General features: G+C 39.1%; 1 protein-coding gene across 1 annotated transcript in view; it reads left to right on the forward strand.

Annotated features, from left to right (window-relative positions):
• The window catches only part of FER1L6 (fer-1 like family member 6), a 66,795-nt gene that overhangs the window by 27,694 nt on the left and 20,543 nt on the right, over positions 1–18,558 (forward strand). Inside the window, exons 16-29 of the mRNA XM_090138302.1 lie at positions 315–415; positions 1,083–1,173; positions 1,916–2,032; positions 2,937–3,089; positions 4,266–4,452; positions 5,234–5,358; positions 7,034–7,168; positions 7,737–7,886; positions 11,352–11,462; positions 12,628–12,789; positions 14,136–14,319; positions 14,532–14,713; positions 16,243–16,365; positions 16,471–16,510. Of these exons, the coding sequence (XP_089994428.1) occupies positions 315–415; positions 1,083–1,173; positions 1,916–2,032; positions 2,937–3,089; positions 4,266–4,452; positions 5,234–5,358; positions 7,034–7,168; positions 7,737–7,886; positions 11,352–11,462; positions 12,628–12,789; positions 14,136–14,319; positions 14,532–14,713; positions 16,243–16,365; positions 16,471–16,510 (1,861 nt within the window). The remainder of the gene's footprint in view (positions 1–314; positions 416–1,082; positions 1,174–1,915; positions 2,033–2,936; positions 3,090–4,265; positions 4,453–5,233; positions 5,359–7,033; positions 7,169–7,736; positions 7,887–11,351; positions 11,463–12,627; positions 12,790–14,135; positions 14,320–14,531; positions 14,714–16,242; positions 16,366–16,470; positions 16,511–18,558) is intronic.

The raw sequence follows: 18,558 nt of genomic DNA on the forward strand, positions 1-18,558 counted from the left end.
AGCAAGGCTGCAAACATAGCAAAGGAGATCTATCGATTTTCCTCCTAAATAGTGGATAGTTTCCCACAACCAGTCTTCATCAAAGAGTGGAAACAGATCAGCTTCCAGCAGTAGAAGCATGTTGTAGAGGCTGGGGAAGGATCAAAGCAAGCCATGCTGTGCACCAAGCTTGCTGTACATCAAAGGTCCTGTTTTGTCATGTTACAAGCTCACCTCTCTCATTCTTGCTAGTGGTACAGTGAATAATGATATCACGAGAACAGCAGAATGACAACCCTATTTTGCATAACAACATTTTCATGCGTTTTTTTTAGGAGGAATCATTACTGCAGGTAAAGGATTTGATCAAGATTTCAGAGATTGAAGCTGAGGAGAAAATGAGGATGACCCTAAGTGACTTCATCAATCAGAGCAGGTAAGTACATTTACTAAAGGAATATTGAAAATTGGCCTTATATGTTGGCCACAAATTCAAGACTAGACAAGGAGACTGATGATAATAATAGCAAAAATAGTACAATAAACTTTCTGGGATGTATATATTTGTTTGGCAAAGGGCTTCCCAAATTGTAGTTTCTATTTACACAAAGAAAATATTTTATCGCTACAGTCAATATTCAGTATTTACAGGAGACTACTCCAGTCATATACATATTATTTTGGCCTTCTGGACATGATAAGACATGTGTGAATAAACAGAATTTAATACAGCGTGTGATAGATTTTCTGCTAAAATGTGCAAAGTTAAGATATAAACAAAGGATTTCACATGCTGGGATAAAACCTCCAATGGGGTCTGTGTCAGACGGTATGATTTGACTCAAAAAAGATATAAACCTTAACTTATTAATTCTGTGAGGTTTGGTGAAGAGTCTGGAGACTCTATTCTTTGAATCCTATAGGCACTTGTTATTTATTTTAGACAGAATTTCAGTGTCTGTCTTCTGAATGATGTACTGCAGCAGGCAGGGAGCATTTCATTAAAATCTACACTAGCAACTCATGTAAAAAAAAACAAAACACCAACCCAACTCAAACCAAACAAATACACATTCAAAACAACTTTTATTGTTGTGTCCTAGGGCCTTCATGAGCATTGTTGAAAAGAAGCCCAAAGGGTTGAACTACACCACTTTGGACAAAAAAAGACTCATGCTGTTCAGGCAAGAGCTGGTACGAGTGTTTCTACTACAAGCACTGATGCAGTGATGTTAACTGGAAGCTCATGGGTTGTATGAGTATTAATTTCTATTTGATTTCAACCACACAGGAATGCTTTATAATTAACATGAATATATAATCTTAGAACATTTTTGTTAATAAAGCTCGTTCCCACTGTGCTTTGTTGTAAGACACCCTGAAATAATTCAGAGCATGTTTTTAAATACAAATAAGACATCATAATAATGAACTGACTTTTCTTTACTCTTTAAAATGGGATGATGCTGAGTTCAGTAGAATAATACTAATCAACATTGCTGTTGGATTTTTAATTATTGCGGTGCAGCTGAGCTTCAACACTAGTAGAGCCTGGCATTTGTTATGCCTGGATATCTACAAACAGACATCAGCTTCGGTGTGTTCTTGCGTGTTCTTTCGGTCTGTTCCTCATTTCTACACTTAAAATTTTTCTTTACATTTACCCTCCTTTGGGTGCTAGAGAGACATTAGCATAAGTGAACATCTGGATTAGGCTAAGCAGAGCACAAGAATCACCTACGTGTTTTTTAAGATTGTATCTATTGCCTATGAAGATGGACTTAGAGCCATCTTTTGGCAAAGTAGATATATAAAATAAGCTCTAACTTTGTGCCTATCTTTTCTTTTTAAATTGCATCTAAGACTGTTTTTGTCGTCTGTGTCCTGTTCAAAATACTTTATGAATAAAAACACATGTTGTCATTCCTGGTTGCAGGAAGCAATGTCCAGTGATGCCAAAGGAATTGTTCAGCAACAGAAAAAGATGTCATTGGACGAAATGATACGTGCAACTCAGATATTTATAGATAAAATTCGATTCTTGGTTGATGAGGTAATCCATACAGAAACTGAGATAAGTTTAAAATTTAATTTTCATAATCCAGTGCTAATAACAAATCTCATCTGACCAAAGAGTCCTTCTTTGGATGTTTGACCTTAAACCTCTTTTGCAATTCACAGAGCTATTAATAAGCTGGAGTAGGAAACAGAGTTAAGTGGTATTGAGAAGATTTGGAACACAGATTAGGTTGTTTTTAAAAATGGCCATCCCATTTGTGCGCTTTCCTGGAGGAGACAGCCTGCTTTCTGATCCAGGTTCCTGTCTCCACTTGTATGGCACAGTGATTTGGACTCAATGGTCTCTATATTTTACTTGACTGTGCAGATACTGTTTAGACATATACTAATAAGCCTTAGAATAATAGAAGGACAGCTGTATTTGGTCAGGCCAAATCCAGCCAGTCAAGCATTCTCTTTCTGCATGCTGTCAATGCTAGTAAGCCAAACAGGACTATGGATATTCCAGAGTTTATAGAATCATGGAATTTCTCAGGTTGGTAAAGACTTTAAAGATCATCAAATCCAACCGCAGCCTGACCATACTACCCTAACAGGGCTTGTGTTTGGCCTGGGACCTCTTTTTTTGTCTTGTAAGATGAAGTTGATGACATTTCAATGGGAGGTACTTTATGGGTTAGTGGCTTCCTGCAGTTTCAGTTTCCTCTGGAATGATCTGCAGAGTGGGTGCTTCTTAAACACCCTGCAAAGCTCTCTACTTTTATGTCTGTTTATGAGTGAAAATACAGCTTGCAAAGCAGGAAGCGACAGCCTCGTTTATTCAGGGTACACACAAGAGAGGTGAGGGATCTGCACTTGGTAGAGTGTTTTAACAAAAAATAATGGTGATGGTTCACAGAAAGAAGTGTTTTAGTTCACTATTCCTTGTTGTGTAACAGCCACAGAATACAGTGCCTGATGTGTTCATCTGGATGCTCAGCAACAACAAGAGAGTCGCATACGCAAGAATCCCCGCAAAATCCATACTGTATTCCCCGGAGAAAGATCAGAGAGGCAAGGACTGTGGGAAGATTAAAACCCATTTCCTGAAAGTGAGTCTGGGGTATTTGATCATAGCTAATGGCTGAGGAGACTTTGGTATTCAGGTTTCACCCAAGGACTGTATTTTACTTGTTTATCTTTGTAATATACTAAAAATGTATACATGTTTATATATGTCATCCATTAACATTTACGTATGTTTATGCCTGTCCTTCTTTAAGCTGGCAAAGACATCAGAATGCAGCGCATGGAAGTTAGGAAGAGAATGGTGAGAGCTCAGCAGGCATGCAACCTGGTAGCAAGGGAACTAGGTATTCTGAGCTAAAAGAGCAGTTGCTATTTAAAATATGACTAACTTTGTGCAATATATATATATATATATATATATATATATATATATATATAATTATTCTGGAATTACTCATCTTGAAAGGAAGTCTGAGTGGATATTATACATCTACAAAAGCTGTGTACCTAATAATGTCCAACAGTGGAATGTTATGCAGTGGAATTGTTACTTTGGCAAGAAGGAGAAGTCTGAACACACAAGGCAATAGGAATGCTGTAAAATTATTTTTTGTATGGGTTTCTTTTTTTTTTTTTTTTTTTTCCACCTGGGGCAGCTGGGAACATGCCTATAAGGCATAGCTAAAGAGCAACTGAATAGAAATATCTAAGCCCCTGATAATTGTCACAGGAATTTGTTAAACACAATACTATTTGCCTACATAAACAAGCAGACAAAAAATGAAGTGCTATAACTCATCCTGCAGCTCCTACAATATCAAGAATGACCTTAGGAACAGATAATAATAAACACTGAGCAGAGCTAGATGTAGTGAGTAAGGTAAGGAAATACTCATTGCTTGTCAAGACTAGTAATGTTTTATGCTGGAATATGCTTTCTGATCTGCCCAGTGAGATAGTATTTTTAGGAGGACATGGGAGTATCTACTGGAGGCCATTGAAAGTACATGTAATGTGAAGTGGACTGAAATTTGGGAAAAGTAGGTTATCAGTGTGTGTTATCAGTGTGTTATCACTAGTGTGCTTATAGCTATTCTGCACAAACGCGATAGTAACCAGTACGTCTTTTACGAAGTTTCAACCAACTACTTCTTTCTTCCCCAAGAATCACAGAAATTACTTGTACTAAATGGGTCTTAGGGCCATTCACAGTGAAGAAATGCATTTTTTAATTTTTAATTTTAATTTTTATTTTTAAGCTACCTGGCAAGCGCCCGTTGGGCTGGACAGTGCAGGCAAAGGTGGACATCTACCTATGGCTTGGACCTGCCAGCTACACCCACCACATCATGGATAATTTACCTGTAGGTTATGAGACTGAAATACCATCCAGTGCCAGCTCAGGGCACAGCATGGTGCCCTCCCCTGCCTTCCTGCGGTATAAAAGTGAGACACTTTTTATTCTCCATAATAGTAATGAAAGAGGTCTTGTAAAGAAACAGGTGGTCCCCAAAAGCTCTAATTCAGAGGGCTGGAAGGTCTCTATTAAAAGCAACTGCTCTGAGTTAATCACAGCTCAAAAGTTTTGGTTAAAAAAAAAAAAGCTTGTTTCATTGCTGCCTCCTTGGTTCTACCACTTCCAATTTGCAAGTGTCAGGGAAAGAAAAGACCTGTTTCCTTACTTTCTATTCCCTGTATTATCAGTCTGTCTCCTTGCAACGAGGAACCATCCCTTAGTTAAAAGAATCATAGAATCATAAAAGTTGAAAAAGACCTTTAAGATCATCTGGTCCATCCCTACCATGCCCACTGAACCGTGTCTTTCAGTGCACATCTATACATTTCCTGAACACCTCCAGGGATGGTGACTCCACCACCTTCCTGGGAAGCCTGTTCCAGTGTCTCACTACTCTTTCTGAGAATAAATTTTTCCAAATATCCAGGCTGAACCTCCCCTGGGGCGACTTGAAACCATTACCTCTCATCCAACCACTGTTACGTAGGAGAAAAGACAGATCCCTACCTCGCTACAACCTCCTTTCAGGGAGTTGTAGACAAGGATCCTTTTCAGAATGATGTTCCTTTTCCCACCCTCTTCTACATGGACAGCATTTCTGAGGGTGCTGGCTGAAATAGTTGCATGGCAAGTGGTGGATCTTCCCCTCTTTCCTATGTGCTGCTTCATTTCCATGATGCTGATGTTGCTGTTTTCTTTGCAATGATGCAGACGTGCACCTCTTCCAGCTGAGAGCCCACATGTATCAGGCAAGGGGGCTCATTGCAGCCGACAGCACCGGACTTTCTGATCCTTTTGCAAAAGTTACTTTCACGTCACACTGCCAGACCACAAAGGTGAGTTGCAAAGTCCTCTGTAGTAAATGAAAACTCTTTAGTTGGATGGTTAGAGCTTTAGTTGAATGGTTATTTTTTGTTCAGTGAAGCCACAAAAAGGAAAAATCTTGGTTTTGCAAAGAGATGCCTAGCAAGAAAAGTTAGATGTCTGCCATTAAAAGACAGCTTCTGAGAGTTCACTTCAAAAGCATAGGTGTACTCACTGCTCAAACATGAGGTGCAGTAATACTTGTTTATTTTAGCTCCTTCAGACGTCAGATTGTCTGGAGCTACTGGGCCTTTGCAGCAAGCAAACATCTTTTTCTGTATATTTTCACTTTGAGCCTTTGTCAGTGCTTGATATGAGTATGAAAAATTATCTTTCCTTATAGACTTAGTGTAATAATTGATCAAAGAGCGAAGAAGACCTTTGTATGACATCTGTAGCCATGTGTGGCTTAAATGCTGCAAAATGTGCCCATAGGAAGTGATCCCACTTATTCCCCAGGCATTTTGGGGTGCAAGTGGTTGCCCATGGATGTCTGAAGACACATCTAAAGAGAAGTGGAAACTTCTTCACAGCTTCAGCTAGAAGAGTTGAGGTACAACCTTGAAAATGATCAAGGTCCTAGAACGTAAGGAGTGACTTTCAGAAGTCCTAAGTCCTCTACAACTGTCTTAAAGTGGGGCTTGGAGTTCTGAAACCTGTGACGCAACCAGAATTTACTTCAGCAAATGTGGTATCTCTGGGATAGAAGTGTTTAAAATCTTCTTTTCGTCTGAATTCTTCCCCCAAAAAACTCCTCAGAAGACTGACTAGAAGTAATTAGCAGGTGCCATAAATACTTCTACTGAATGAAAGAGTGCAGGCTGATCACCAGAAGGCAAGCAGAGTAGCACAAGTATAAAAGGGCATCTGTTTTCTCTTTGGCTTTTGAGTTTGCTCACCCTGTGCTAGAGGGAAGACCTTGACTTAGAAGATAACCAATGCTCATTTCCTGAACCATGATGACTGATCTTCTAAAGTTCTCTGATACCTTCTCTTAGGAAGAAAGTGCTGTAGCACATGCTTAAGGGAGAGGGAAGCCAAAAGCCTTCTGTGCTTTAAGCTCTTGTTTGTGCTCCTCTTGCCTCAAGGGTATGAATTGATTTTTTCCTGTAATGTGATTCTAACTTCTAATAGAAACTTATGAGTGAAGTCAGTGAGATTAGTGTTTATATGCAACAAGTTCAGGAAAGTAGAAGTTGGCATGGGAAGCAGTAGTTTATAGGCACAGAATCGTTATTTATTCACTGCTTGAATAAAATATTGTAGTCAATAAATTAACTTGCACGTATTTAGAAGACTTTCAGCCAAGGGTCAATAAAATGAAGTCAAGAGCCTTATTTCCATCTGAAAGAGTGACAGCAGGTTATGAATAGTTCTGTGGTTGGCATATTTTTTCCTCTTTAAATATTGTCTTTGTTAAATACATTTCCCTCCAAGCCAGTTAAAGCATTTTAAGTGATGAAATGCTATAAGCATCCTTGTAAGTCAAATTACTATAAATTAAAAATTATTATGTGTGATTAAAGTGTTACATGTTATTACATTGCAGCAAAACAAGATCGAAAAAGGTGTACCCTGCAGAAGTGAAAGCTGTTCTCAGTTTTGATGTAATGTACAGGTTACTGAACAGTTCTTCTTTTTCATTAGATCATTTCTCAGACATTGTCCCCTACTTGGAACCAGATGCTGCTCTTCAATGGCATTGTGCTTCATGGGGATGGGGAGGAAATCGCTCAGTTCCCTCCAGAGATCGTCATTGAGCTGTATGATGACGATGCAGTGGTAAACTTGAACTTCTTCTTAGGAAGAAACCCAGACTGTTCCATCTTTCTGTCAGTGTTTAGGCAAAGCTGTGCCACTGTAAAAGCATTAAAAGGCAAATTGTCAAGTAACGTGGTTAACCTTGCTGAATGGAGCTCAGTGCTACAATAGTTTGCAGTTTAACATGTGAAAACAGCCCTGAGACTCAACTTTATGCCCTTGCATAGCTATGACTTTGTTTTTCCCAAGTGAAGATTGCTTCCAAAAACTGGCTTAGAGCAATAAGAAGAATCTTACCTACTGTCCTTGCACACATCTGTAAATACTGTAACTGTGTCTGTGGAAATGTGAGTTTATCTCTGGCCATGCAACTCTGGCACAGTCTCACTGGCTAAATGTAGCTGAGAAACCTTGGATGCCCTGAAGAGCTATTGACTACTCAGCACCACCCAGATCCCCACTGTCATAGCTGCCTTGAATTTTCATTGCTGTTTACTTCAAGAGAAAAGCTTTTTTTTTTTTTTTTTTTACAAACATTAGTGTCTAGATCATTTCATGTGCCTTTGACACCTGTGTTTCCTTTTTCTAGGGTAAAGCAGAATATATTGGGTCTACAGTGGCTGCGCCAGTGGTGAGACTTGCTGACCACAAGTATGAACCACCTAAACTCTCTTACCACCCAGTGTACTGTGGGAATCTTTCTGGAGGAGACATTCTTGCTGCATTTGAGCTCTTAGAGGTAAACTAGATTTCCTGGACCATTGGATTTTACACCATGGGAATTAGTGGAAACAGCAGCTGATCTAGTTCTTATGCAGTCTTTATCACTCCCTCTGTCATGCTACAGAAACAGGGGACACTGCCCATGTACACACAGTGGCCAATTCCTCATGTGCTCTGCACATCATTTGCCTCTCAGTTGCCCTGCCCTAAATTGGACTCTAGCTTGAGAAACGAATATTAAACTACCACCACCATTGCAATGACCGGCTGTTTGGGCAAATGTGTGGCACTGACTTAACAGCTTGAAAACACTCTCAGTATTGCTCTCTCACTTAGAAAAAGAGAGCAGTGAATAACAATAATTGGATAAGGAAAACTGAGTTTCCTGATTCCCATACATACTAGGAGAAATGTTACACTGTTTTCCCAATAAGTCGGAGTACCTCTGGGGCTGGCCCAGCAAATGCACACGTGTGGTGTAACATGCCTGGGATTTCAGGCCCCAGGGTATTTGCAGAGCCACTGCTTACATCAGGCTTCTCTCTGCTCTGAACCTGTAATAGCTTAATCTCAAATCAGTAATGGGAAAGATATGAAGCTCTGTGATACTTTTACAGATGTTCCCAGGATAAAATAGGCTTTTAAGCATGATGGGCTAATTATGTTCTTCATGAAAGCCTGTGATATGATACCACTGGGACCATCTCCTCGTTATGATGGGTACCTAGAGGTAGTCTAGTACCCTAGCAATAATTTTCCTTCTTTTTTATTGAAATACATTTATTTGTAAACAAAGAGAGTTTTGCTATCTTTCGGGACATGAAAAGCAGTACTGCACTGGGGATATATCCAAATATACCTCTAGGACACCTCCAGAGATCAGAGAAGAATCATAAGCAAAGACCCTGTAGTCCTCATATTATTCTTCACTGTGACAGCTTTCTCAAGCATCTCACATGGCAGGTATCAGCAATATGAACATTAAAGAAATTTTCTTTAGGAAATGGAAAAGGAAAAAGAACATATAAACATCTGCCAGGTTTCAAAGCACTTCCAGAGCTGTTGTGCCAGTGGCTCCTTCCAGTATCTGATCATGCTCTGTCTGAGGATGGAAATGAATATCTCTAATCACCAACTCATTTCCTTCATCCAAGCCCAGAATCCTTCTCGTGACATATTACACTCCATAACTGATTTGTGGTAGATTCAGTTGAAAGAGTGGAGTATGAAAAGTGAGCACTCAAAATGAAAATTGTTATGCTAGAAGGCTAACTTTGTTCTTGTGATGTAACATCTTGTCATTTAAAAAAAAATTAGCCATAAAGCAAAGTTCTCTCTGAGTTCTACCACCTGAATTCCTCTGAAATTAATGGATTTTCACTATGTAATACAGAAATACTCTCAACTCTACTATATGTTGTTAGATCCAGAAAAACTTCAATACCTTGCAATACAGTGGAGAGCTGTTCATTTAACTCCAATATTTAAACAGAACAAAAGAAGATCCAAGGATTCTTGGTTTGATGTTGGTCTTATTTCATCAAATGTCATAATGTAGGCAGGCTTTGCAGTCCTCAAATGCATGGGATGGTTTAATGAATTTAATAAAACTCTTTATGAGGAAATTCTGCTCTTTAAAAGTGAGATATCTCTGATGTAGTGTTTGATCTAATAGTTGGCAACACTGTCCACAGCAAGGGGTTTGGAACTTAATGGTCTTTGAGATCCCTTCCAACTCAAGCCATTCTCTGATTCTCTGATTTTCTGATGTCTCTAGTCTTCCAGTTCTGAGTTGTATCTTTGGAAGTTAGTCCTTTCTCATAGCTACTCAAATAGCTAAGCATTTTCTAGTTGAATGAAAATGATAATAAATTGAGCAGTATAGAAATTACATTTTCATTAGACACTGTATATACATGAGCATACTTTTCCTGATCACTTGTCATCAGTACACAAGTCAAATAGCACAATGAAAGAGAGCACTCTGAAAGATGAATTATATATGGGGGCATAGTATCTGATACATGTTCTAGTTCATGTGGTCTTCGCCTCTCTTATCTTTCCCTGTGTTTTTCATAGTACTTTATAGATCAATAACCTATTGTCAAACAATTTTTGGAGTGTTAGGTGTCAATTTATTGAGAATGAAAAACTGGAGCAACTATAATTAAAGCCAAACAGCTGTCTTTCTAGCCAGGCATGTATTGTTCACAAAGTTGTGTGTTTCTGTTTGGCTTTTTAAACATCAGCACAGAGGTGACTGATATAAACCAGATATATTGGAAGAAAACAAGGCCTAGATCTCTGGTCTTAAGCTCCATGAAATCGACACAGTGATTTGCTTTGAATTCTTACAGTTAAGAGTAAGAATCCATAGCCATAGCCATAAGCTTTTATCTTATTACTAGGTTATGCTGCAAGTGCTATAGAATCAGAGAATCATAGAATGGCCTGGGTTGAAAAGGACCTCAAAGATCATCTAGCTCCAACCCCTTGCTATATGCAGGGACGCCTCTCTCTGGACCAGGTTGCTCACAGCCCCATCCAGCCTGGCCTTGAATGCTTCCAGAGAGGGGGCATCCACAACCTTGCTGAGCAACCTGTTCCAGTGCTTTCTGGGCAAAACTGTTCCTATAGTACAAGATGTGCTTTCCACCAATCTCCTCCTTCACCTACGAGGTTCTAGGGAACAAATACTTTCTCCCTTAGGCAGATTAAACTCCCACGCAACGGTGTATAGCTGTATACACAGATGGCCTGGTTAAAACAAGCAGAAGACTTCAAATTTACAGGCCCTTTGAGAAGTATTTCTCAGATGCTTCACCTTTCAACAGCAACAAGTTAGCCTGGGAGTGATGAAGCTCTCCAGAGAGTGTGTTTATCCCAGAAGCTGTATGTGGTTTATAAGTTCTAAAAAGCTGACTGTGGTGCAGTATTACACTCGAGTATAATGTGGCTGAAGAACACTAGCATTATCTCTGGCTGGCAAACATATAGCTTAGCTCACGTGTGCTGTCTGTTCACCAGCCTTTTTCAGCTAGAATCAGATCTATACTTTTCCTATGAAAGCCTTCCAGGCAGTTTTATGCAAAAATTTTATGAAATAGAATTACCATGCTTTTCATTTTTAGTAAAAAGAATTACCACGCTTTTCATTTTTAGTCAATAGAATTACCACGCTTCGATGGATGCGTGTCTTTAGGGCAGACTACGTCCTGCTATGACAGCAGAGAGTATTATTTCCAGCAAGGTGCATAACCCCAATCTATTGAACGCACTCCCTGCCAAGTGTTTTAGCATCACAGCAGGACAGATAGCAATCCAAGTCACATTGCTCTTTCATCACAACCTGTCTGCTTTGCAACATGTTGTGCAAAAAATGCATCAGATTGATGTGTTCAACATACTAATCACGGATACTTCTGATACTGTTTTTATTCTTCCAAAACTTGGCCTGATTCTTGACTGCTGAATTTTTCAGATTCCTGACTCTGATCCAGACAGACTTCCCCCTGTGGATCCACCAGATGTTAGCCAGATCTACCCAGTTCCAGCTAACATTCGACCTGTTTTAAGCAAGTACAGAGTAGAGGTGAGTCACTTGGAATATATCCATTTACAAATCTCAGCTTCTTTTATTCTATTACTGAACTGTAAAGTTTTAATTACCTGTGATGATGAATTTAAAATTCTAATCTATAGGAATGACATAAGTTTGGGTCCCATATTTCAACCAAGTATTGTCTTCTGCCTGCTTGTAAATGATTGCACCTTAAAATCAGGGAAATTACATCCAGATCTGGATAGTTTGCCACCAGAACAGACTTGTGGTTGAACTGTGCATTTAGTAGTATATGAATCATGAATTCATATTCTAGCAAGGAAATGACAACACCAGATAAAGATAACTATTTTTGTCAAGATCTCGTGATCTATATCCTACAGTAGTAGAAATGGCCACAGAGACATTGCATTTCAACTGGGAACTGCTGGCAGTAGAGTAGGATCTCACTGGTCCTCTGCCACTGAGATAGCTTTAATGGGCCTGGTGAGACTTACACACATCTCCAGCCCTGCTGGTGTTCAGTCTGTCCGCAAAGTCCCCCGTGGTCCTTTTTGGTCCCAGTAGTCTTTTCAGTGTCATAAGACTCATGGCTTCTCTCACCAATTGTAATGAAACCATCTCTTGTTGCTCAGCCCTATCTTCCAGATTCCTGCTGTGTGTCCTGTATAGTCCCACTTTTCCTGCAGACCTCCTCATTCATAGGCCCAGTCTCCTCTTTGTCTTCCAGCTCAGGATCATAGTTCTTTGAAAGAAGCTTCTTGGAGACTGCATGCTATCTACTGCAGACTTAATGGCCAGCTCAGTTGGCAAACCTCTGTTAATCACATCTGCTCATATTGAGAGTTTTTTCTTCTCTCAGACACCTCAAAGAAACCAAGACTCTGCTGTTCAGACTGATAGTCCCTGTGCCCTTCTGAAAATATGACCTCACCATTCATTATCAGTTGCTGCTGGTAATAAATCCTTGATAATAATCCAGTATTACTGCTTGCTTTATCTTTAATTTCCACCATAAGCCTGACGGCTAATAGTTATGAGATTTAGGTTATGGAGTTTTCTTGTTTGTTGTTTTCTTTTTTTACCAGCAGTACTGCATTCTCAAGTGGATACAAGGGGATGGAATCCCAGCAGTGGCTTCCTACTGATTGAGGGATCTCTTTGGGCAATTGATGTTCTTCTCTGCCCACTGCAGGTCCTGTTCTGGGGTGTTCGAGAACTTAAGAAAGTCCAGCTTCTCTCCGTTGATCGCCCCCAGGTTTTCATTGAGTGTGCAGGAAGAGGAGTGAAATCCTCTGTCATCCAGAGCTACAAGAAAAATCCCAATTTCAGTGTCCTTGCAGACTGGTTTGAAGTGGTGCGTACAGTATGCTGCTTCTTGACTATCAGCTCTCTCTAGGCAAGGTGTTAATTACTAATTTCCCTCTTTTCCTGTCAAATTATTTCCTCTGTCTCTTGTATAAATACTAAGGCACGACAATTCTCGTGGAAAAAGATAATGATTTGAAGGTGTTTTAAAAAGACTGCTGCTACAAATGTGTGATAAAAGAAAAAGATACTACTCGTTATGTCTCAAGTAGGCAAGGAAATATTTTGCAACCAGGTTTTTAATGATAGAATGGATCTTGTTGCCAGGTAACAGGGCTGCTTTTAGAATGTTTTTCTTCCTTATTTCCCATTTTTCAGGGTACAGCTCTGTTTTTTTGTTTTTTGTTTTTTTGTTTTTTGTTTTTTTAAATTTCTTTCAATTCATTTAATTGCCCCAGTGTCTTACTGGGCTATTCAGAGGATTGGTCATTTCTTGCTCATGAACTCTGGACCTTTTCACATTATAACCTTTGTTGCTATGGTCTGGTGATTTAATTATTGCATATTTCCTGCGTTGTAAGAGCTAGTAGTTTCACTAAGCAAAGGTCAACATCAGAAAAAAATATTGTGTCCAATTTGCTCTACTCGGCAGCATTAACAAAGGAGAAAGTTTATTTATAAGTCAGAAGAATATAAAAACATTGCCTTGGATATTGAAGTACAATTACTGCAGCATTTTTACTTTCCATTGTACATCACATGTCCCAAAGAGCTGTTTTCCCTTTTGTAACTCATTCTGTAAAACATGCAACCACTGAATGTTCCCATCTCATGGTTGGGCAGGCTAAGACAAGTGGATCTAATAGTCTCAGGCAAAGCAGTGGTGGCATTAGGACTCACAATCTCCAGTGCTATGTTCATTCCCTTTGAACATTCCTGATTCTCATAGTTTAACCTTACAAGATATGCTTGCTTATGACAGCATGCAACTGGACTGTGTAAGTTCATATGGTTTGCTCCGTATTCTTAAGGACAAGGATTTCATAGAATCATAGAATAGATTGGAAAAAAAACACTGAGATCATCTAGTCCAATCATCAACCCATCACCACCATATCCACTAAGCCATGCCCCCCAGTACTGCATATACCCTTTTGAACACCTCTGGGGACAGTGACTTCATCATCTCCCTGGAACTTTACATCAGATGTTGCAGAAATTTGTGGCCAGAATTATGTTGCTTGTGCTGTATGCATTTTGTCTTTGAGTGTATAAATAGATGTGAAGGAGAAAGGAGAGAAAAGTGTCAACCTCACTGAGGTGCATCACAAATATGTGACAGGTGAGCTATATTCTCTAGCACGTCTCATACTGCTGTCTGTCCTTCTCCACTAGGAACTGCCAGAAAATGAACTCTTGCATCCCCCACTAAGCATCTGCGTAGTCGACTGGAGAGCTTTTGGGAGGAGCACTCTTGTTGGAACACACACCATCAATTGCCTTAAGCAATTCCTATTTAAGCCCCAGTTGGATCTTCAAGCCACACCAAGCAGACTTGACATTGCAGAAACAGAGAAAGGTAAATGAACAAGCCAGATCCCAAATATAAAGAATAAGCAGTGTTTTGTGAAAATATGAAGCAGCTGCTCAGAGGCTTCACACCAGGTACACGCTTAGGTTTGTTTTATTGAGTGAAGCATAGAGTCAAACACTTAATGATTTATTCATCATCAGACGTGATGATAGCATTTCTATCAGAATCTTACCTAAGTTGCAAAATTTAAATTTCAGCTTCACCTGAGACATCCAAGCCTCCTGACTTACCCCAGGAACCTTGTTTAGCTGATCACATCTACGCTGAGGTGGAGCAGGGTAAATGTACAGTGATAGAGCTAGAACCAGGTCCCACAACACCTCCTGCTGCTGAACCAGAGCACTCCATCTCCGAACCAGAGAAAGACAGAAAACAGAAGGTGAGCATCACTGAGACTGCCAGCAGTCTGCTGCAGTCTTGTAGACTTCAACCCTTCCTTATAAAATGGTAATCTCTTGTTTGAACTCAAGATTAGCCAGATTAGATACTGCTACAGATTAGATACTGTAGCAGTAGAATGGTATTTTCCAGATAACAGCTTACTAGAAATTCTGGGTTCTAATGTTAGCACCCACCCTTCTCACTGGACCTTAATAGGACTGGTTATCAATGCTGCTTTGACTCCATGTAATGTAATTAATTCCATTAATAGATACTGCCTTTCTTCCCTTTTGTTCTCATCCTATGGACAAGCAGTACTGTTGTAGTAGGATTTTTGCTTCTGGTTTTGAATGATTTACTTAATTACAAAATTGTCACTATGAACAACTGTTTCTATGCTGATGGTGTGCAGGCATGGATGAAAGTCACATTGTGTTAGATGTTGTATAAAAATAGAGAGGAAAGTCTGTTTTCAAAACATGTTACAGTTGAAGTATGAAGCTGGTGACAATGTGTGGATGTAATAAAGAGAGAAAAGCACAAATAAGCAAGGCAGTTCTTCCCAGCACAGCCCATACTGTACAGTATGTGCACATATTACTGTGCACACAGTATATAATGTCAACATTATCTTTTGTTCATGCACACATATTCTTCATTTCTCTGCAGTTTTTCCCACCACAGTCACTGGTTTATTAGCAAAACTAAAAACAGAGGCCACAGGAATGAGTTTCATTTCACACGTTATTTCTGCAGCTGCACAAAGCATGTTTAACCCACGATGATTCAGTGAGGTGCTTTCATAAGCCTTCATAGTTAGGAGGTCAAGAAAAATGAAGGAGTTTCTCATACCTGCATGTACACACCTCCCTGAATCTTTCATTTCTTACAGATCAATTTTAATGTATTATAACAAATATAGTAAGAAAGGATTCCTAGAGGGAAATCTGTATTTTAACTCTCCATTTTATATTAGATATCATCTAATAAGAACTTTCTATGCATGATCCTACTCCTACAGCCAAATAAACAGTTCTCTGTGAGGGTGTAGGATGAAGTACTTGAGAAGGGCCTAGGCTTCTTAAACAACAATGAAGCTACTAAGATTTGCTGCATGTTTTTAGCTTTTTGCTTGCTTGTTTGTTTTTAATGAAGAATACAGCTGATCTGATCTTCAAAAGGCAATGAAGAGTTCTTAGATTTTACATGAAATTACATGAAATTTGTACCTGCATGCTTATATCCCTTAAAATATTATGATTTATGACTCTGTATATTTACGTGTTGTATGGATTGATTCTTTAGCAGTGTCTCAAATACTCAAAATTTTAGTAAGTAATATAGAGATTGCTTTATTAATACGATGATCATCATGAAGTGTCTTGGAATAAAAGACAGAGATGCTAATTCATACTGCATTTTATGTAGCTCTTGGAGGTAGAGATTTTTTCCCATATACATCTTGATGTCATGTATAAGGGATTAACTTGAATCTGTTCTAGAGTTCTATTGTGTATTCTTTGGTAGGATAGGAAAAAATCCTTGCGACGGTCAACAAAGAGGAAAAAAAGAACAATTGCAGATGAATCAGCTGAGAATGTTATTGACTGGTGGTCAAAATACTATGCATCCATGCTCAAAATGCAAAAAGTAAGTCATCCAGTAAGCCCTAACTCATACCGTAAAACTAGATGAATCTGATATTGCATTCATACTGAAGAGTTTGTCCATTGTCTTTTCTTTTTCCTTGAAAAGATGAAAGAAATTTTTCCCAGTGAGGGGAAAGCTGAAGACTGTAAGTAAATTATTTGCATTTTTCTATTATTTTGTATTTCTAAAACTTTTCTTCTCTGTTGCTTTACTGCTAATCATTAATGTCTGATAACAGAAGTCTGCTGGTATAGGGGATTCTTTCCTCTACAGACGATCAAATGGCAAGTAGGTTAAAACTTCACAGATAGTGTTGGATTAAACATAAGTTTTTCTGTTGTTCCAGTATTATGCTCAAAGATTTTTAATGTCAAAATTATAATGGTAGAAAATGAACATTATCCTAATCTTATACTGAATTTGTAACAGGTTCAGAAAAGGAGCTTCTCTCAATTTTGAATTCAATTGAGGATTAATAACATAGGAACAGATTCTGCTGATAGAGTCCATGATCATATTTGTAATTCATAGCTGTTAAATTTTAGCTGTTGATCATGTTCAGGGTAAATTATTTTGCACAGAATTCCTAAAAGAATTGGCCAGAAATAGGCACTGTGTGTATATATATATATATTTATGTCCCTGTATGTAGAATCATAGAATCATTAAAGTTAGAAAAGATGTCTAAGATCATCTGGTCCAACCACCCGCCTACCACCAATATTTCCCCACTAAACCATGTTCCTTAGTACTACATCTACACATTTCTTGAATACTTCCAGGAATGGTGACTCTACCACCTCCACGGGCAGCCCCTTCCAGTGCTGGAACTTCTCTTTCTAAGAAGTTTCTCCTAATGCCCAACCTGAATCTCCTCTGGCTCAACTTGAGGCCATTCCCCCTCATCCTATAACTGTAACTGGGAGAAGAGGCCGACCCCCACCTCACCACAGCCTCCTTTCAGGGGAGAAAGCAGTGAGGTCTCCCCTGAGCCTCCTCTTCTATGACTGAACGGTCCAGTTCCCTCAGCCTCTCCCCATGAGATTTGTGCTCCAGACCCTTCACAGCTTTGCTGCCCTTCTGTGGACATGCTCCATGGCCTCAATGTCTTTCTTGTAGTGAGGGGCCCAAAACTGAACACAGTACTCGAGATGTGTACATATATGTGTGTACATATGTATGCAAATATGCTGAACCCAAAGACAACAGTCCATGGCTTGACAGATTCCCCAATATTCAAACACAGCTCTAGTCATTATTTTTGATAAAGGTGCTTTTTGAACAGACTGAGAAAGCAAAGAAATGCTCACAGTTTGCACAGAGCGGTTGTTCAAAGTTAAACTACAGCAACTTTGCATGGTATTGCCAGCGATTGAGGTGATTTTTATTTTAAAGATGATGATGAAATTGCTGTGGATTGAGAACACAGACTGAATGTCTGATGTTATTGCTCTCAAAATTGCAGCTGACAGTATTTCACTGATCATAGGCGCTGCTAGGAGATAAAGAAGAGATCATTTTCAAGGTGGAACTCACATGTCCATAGGGAGGGAATGTTTAGATAAATATATTCTACAAAGATATAATTTTCACTTATAATTATACTTTACTTGATATGTTGATAAACTCTGATAAACTTGATAAACTCTGCTGTCAAGGCAGTTGTGACATGTTATTTTTTGTCTCATGATTCAAGACCTTGTAAATTCTCATCTGCTATTTTTTGTTACTTACGTTAAGCCATGATGATAAGCATATACATAAAGGGTGGCACTGATACAATATGTACATATACGTGCAGTTCTAAGTATTGAGTAGTAGTGGTATCAGACACGCACAAACTATTCTCACATTGAAAGAGAAGTGAACTCAAAGTTCAGACTTCAGCCCAAGAACTGATCTCAGTGCCATTTTTGGGGGCTCATCCTCTTTTTGCTGATAAGTCTACTGTCATTGTTTGGAGTCTGGCTCATGGTTAGGCAGATACCTCTTCCCATTTTTCCTACATCTGGGCTTTCCCAACGTGAGATACTTTTTATTTTATGACACCTTTGAACAGAGAATGGCTTGGACCTTTTGATATTTGAAGCACTCGTCAGCCTCAATAGCAGCTTCCAGTTTTAAATAAGCTTTAAATGTTATATGAAAGATGTTAAGATCTGCAAGGAGTGAGAGAAGAAGCAACAGTGTTCT

This window comes from Phasianus colchicus, chromosome 3, assembly GCF_987193195.1.
Source record: "Phasianus colchicus chromosome 3, bPhaCol1.hap1.1, whole genome shotgun sequence".
Lineage (NCBI taxonomy): Eukaryota > Metazoa > Chordata > Aves > Galliformes > Phasianidae > Phasianus > Phasianus colchicus.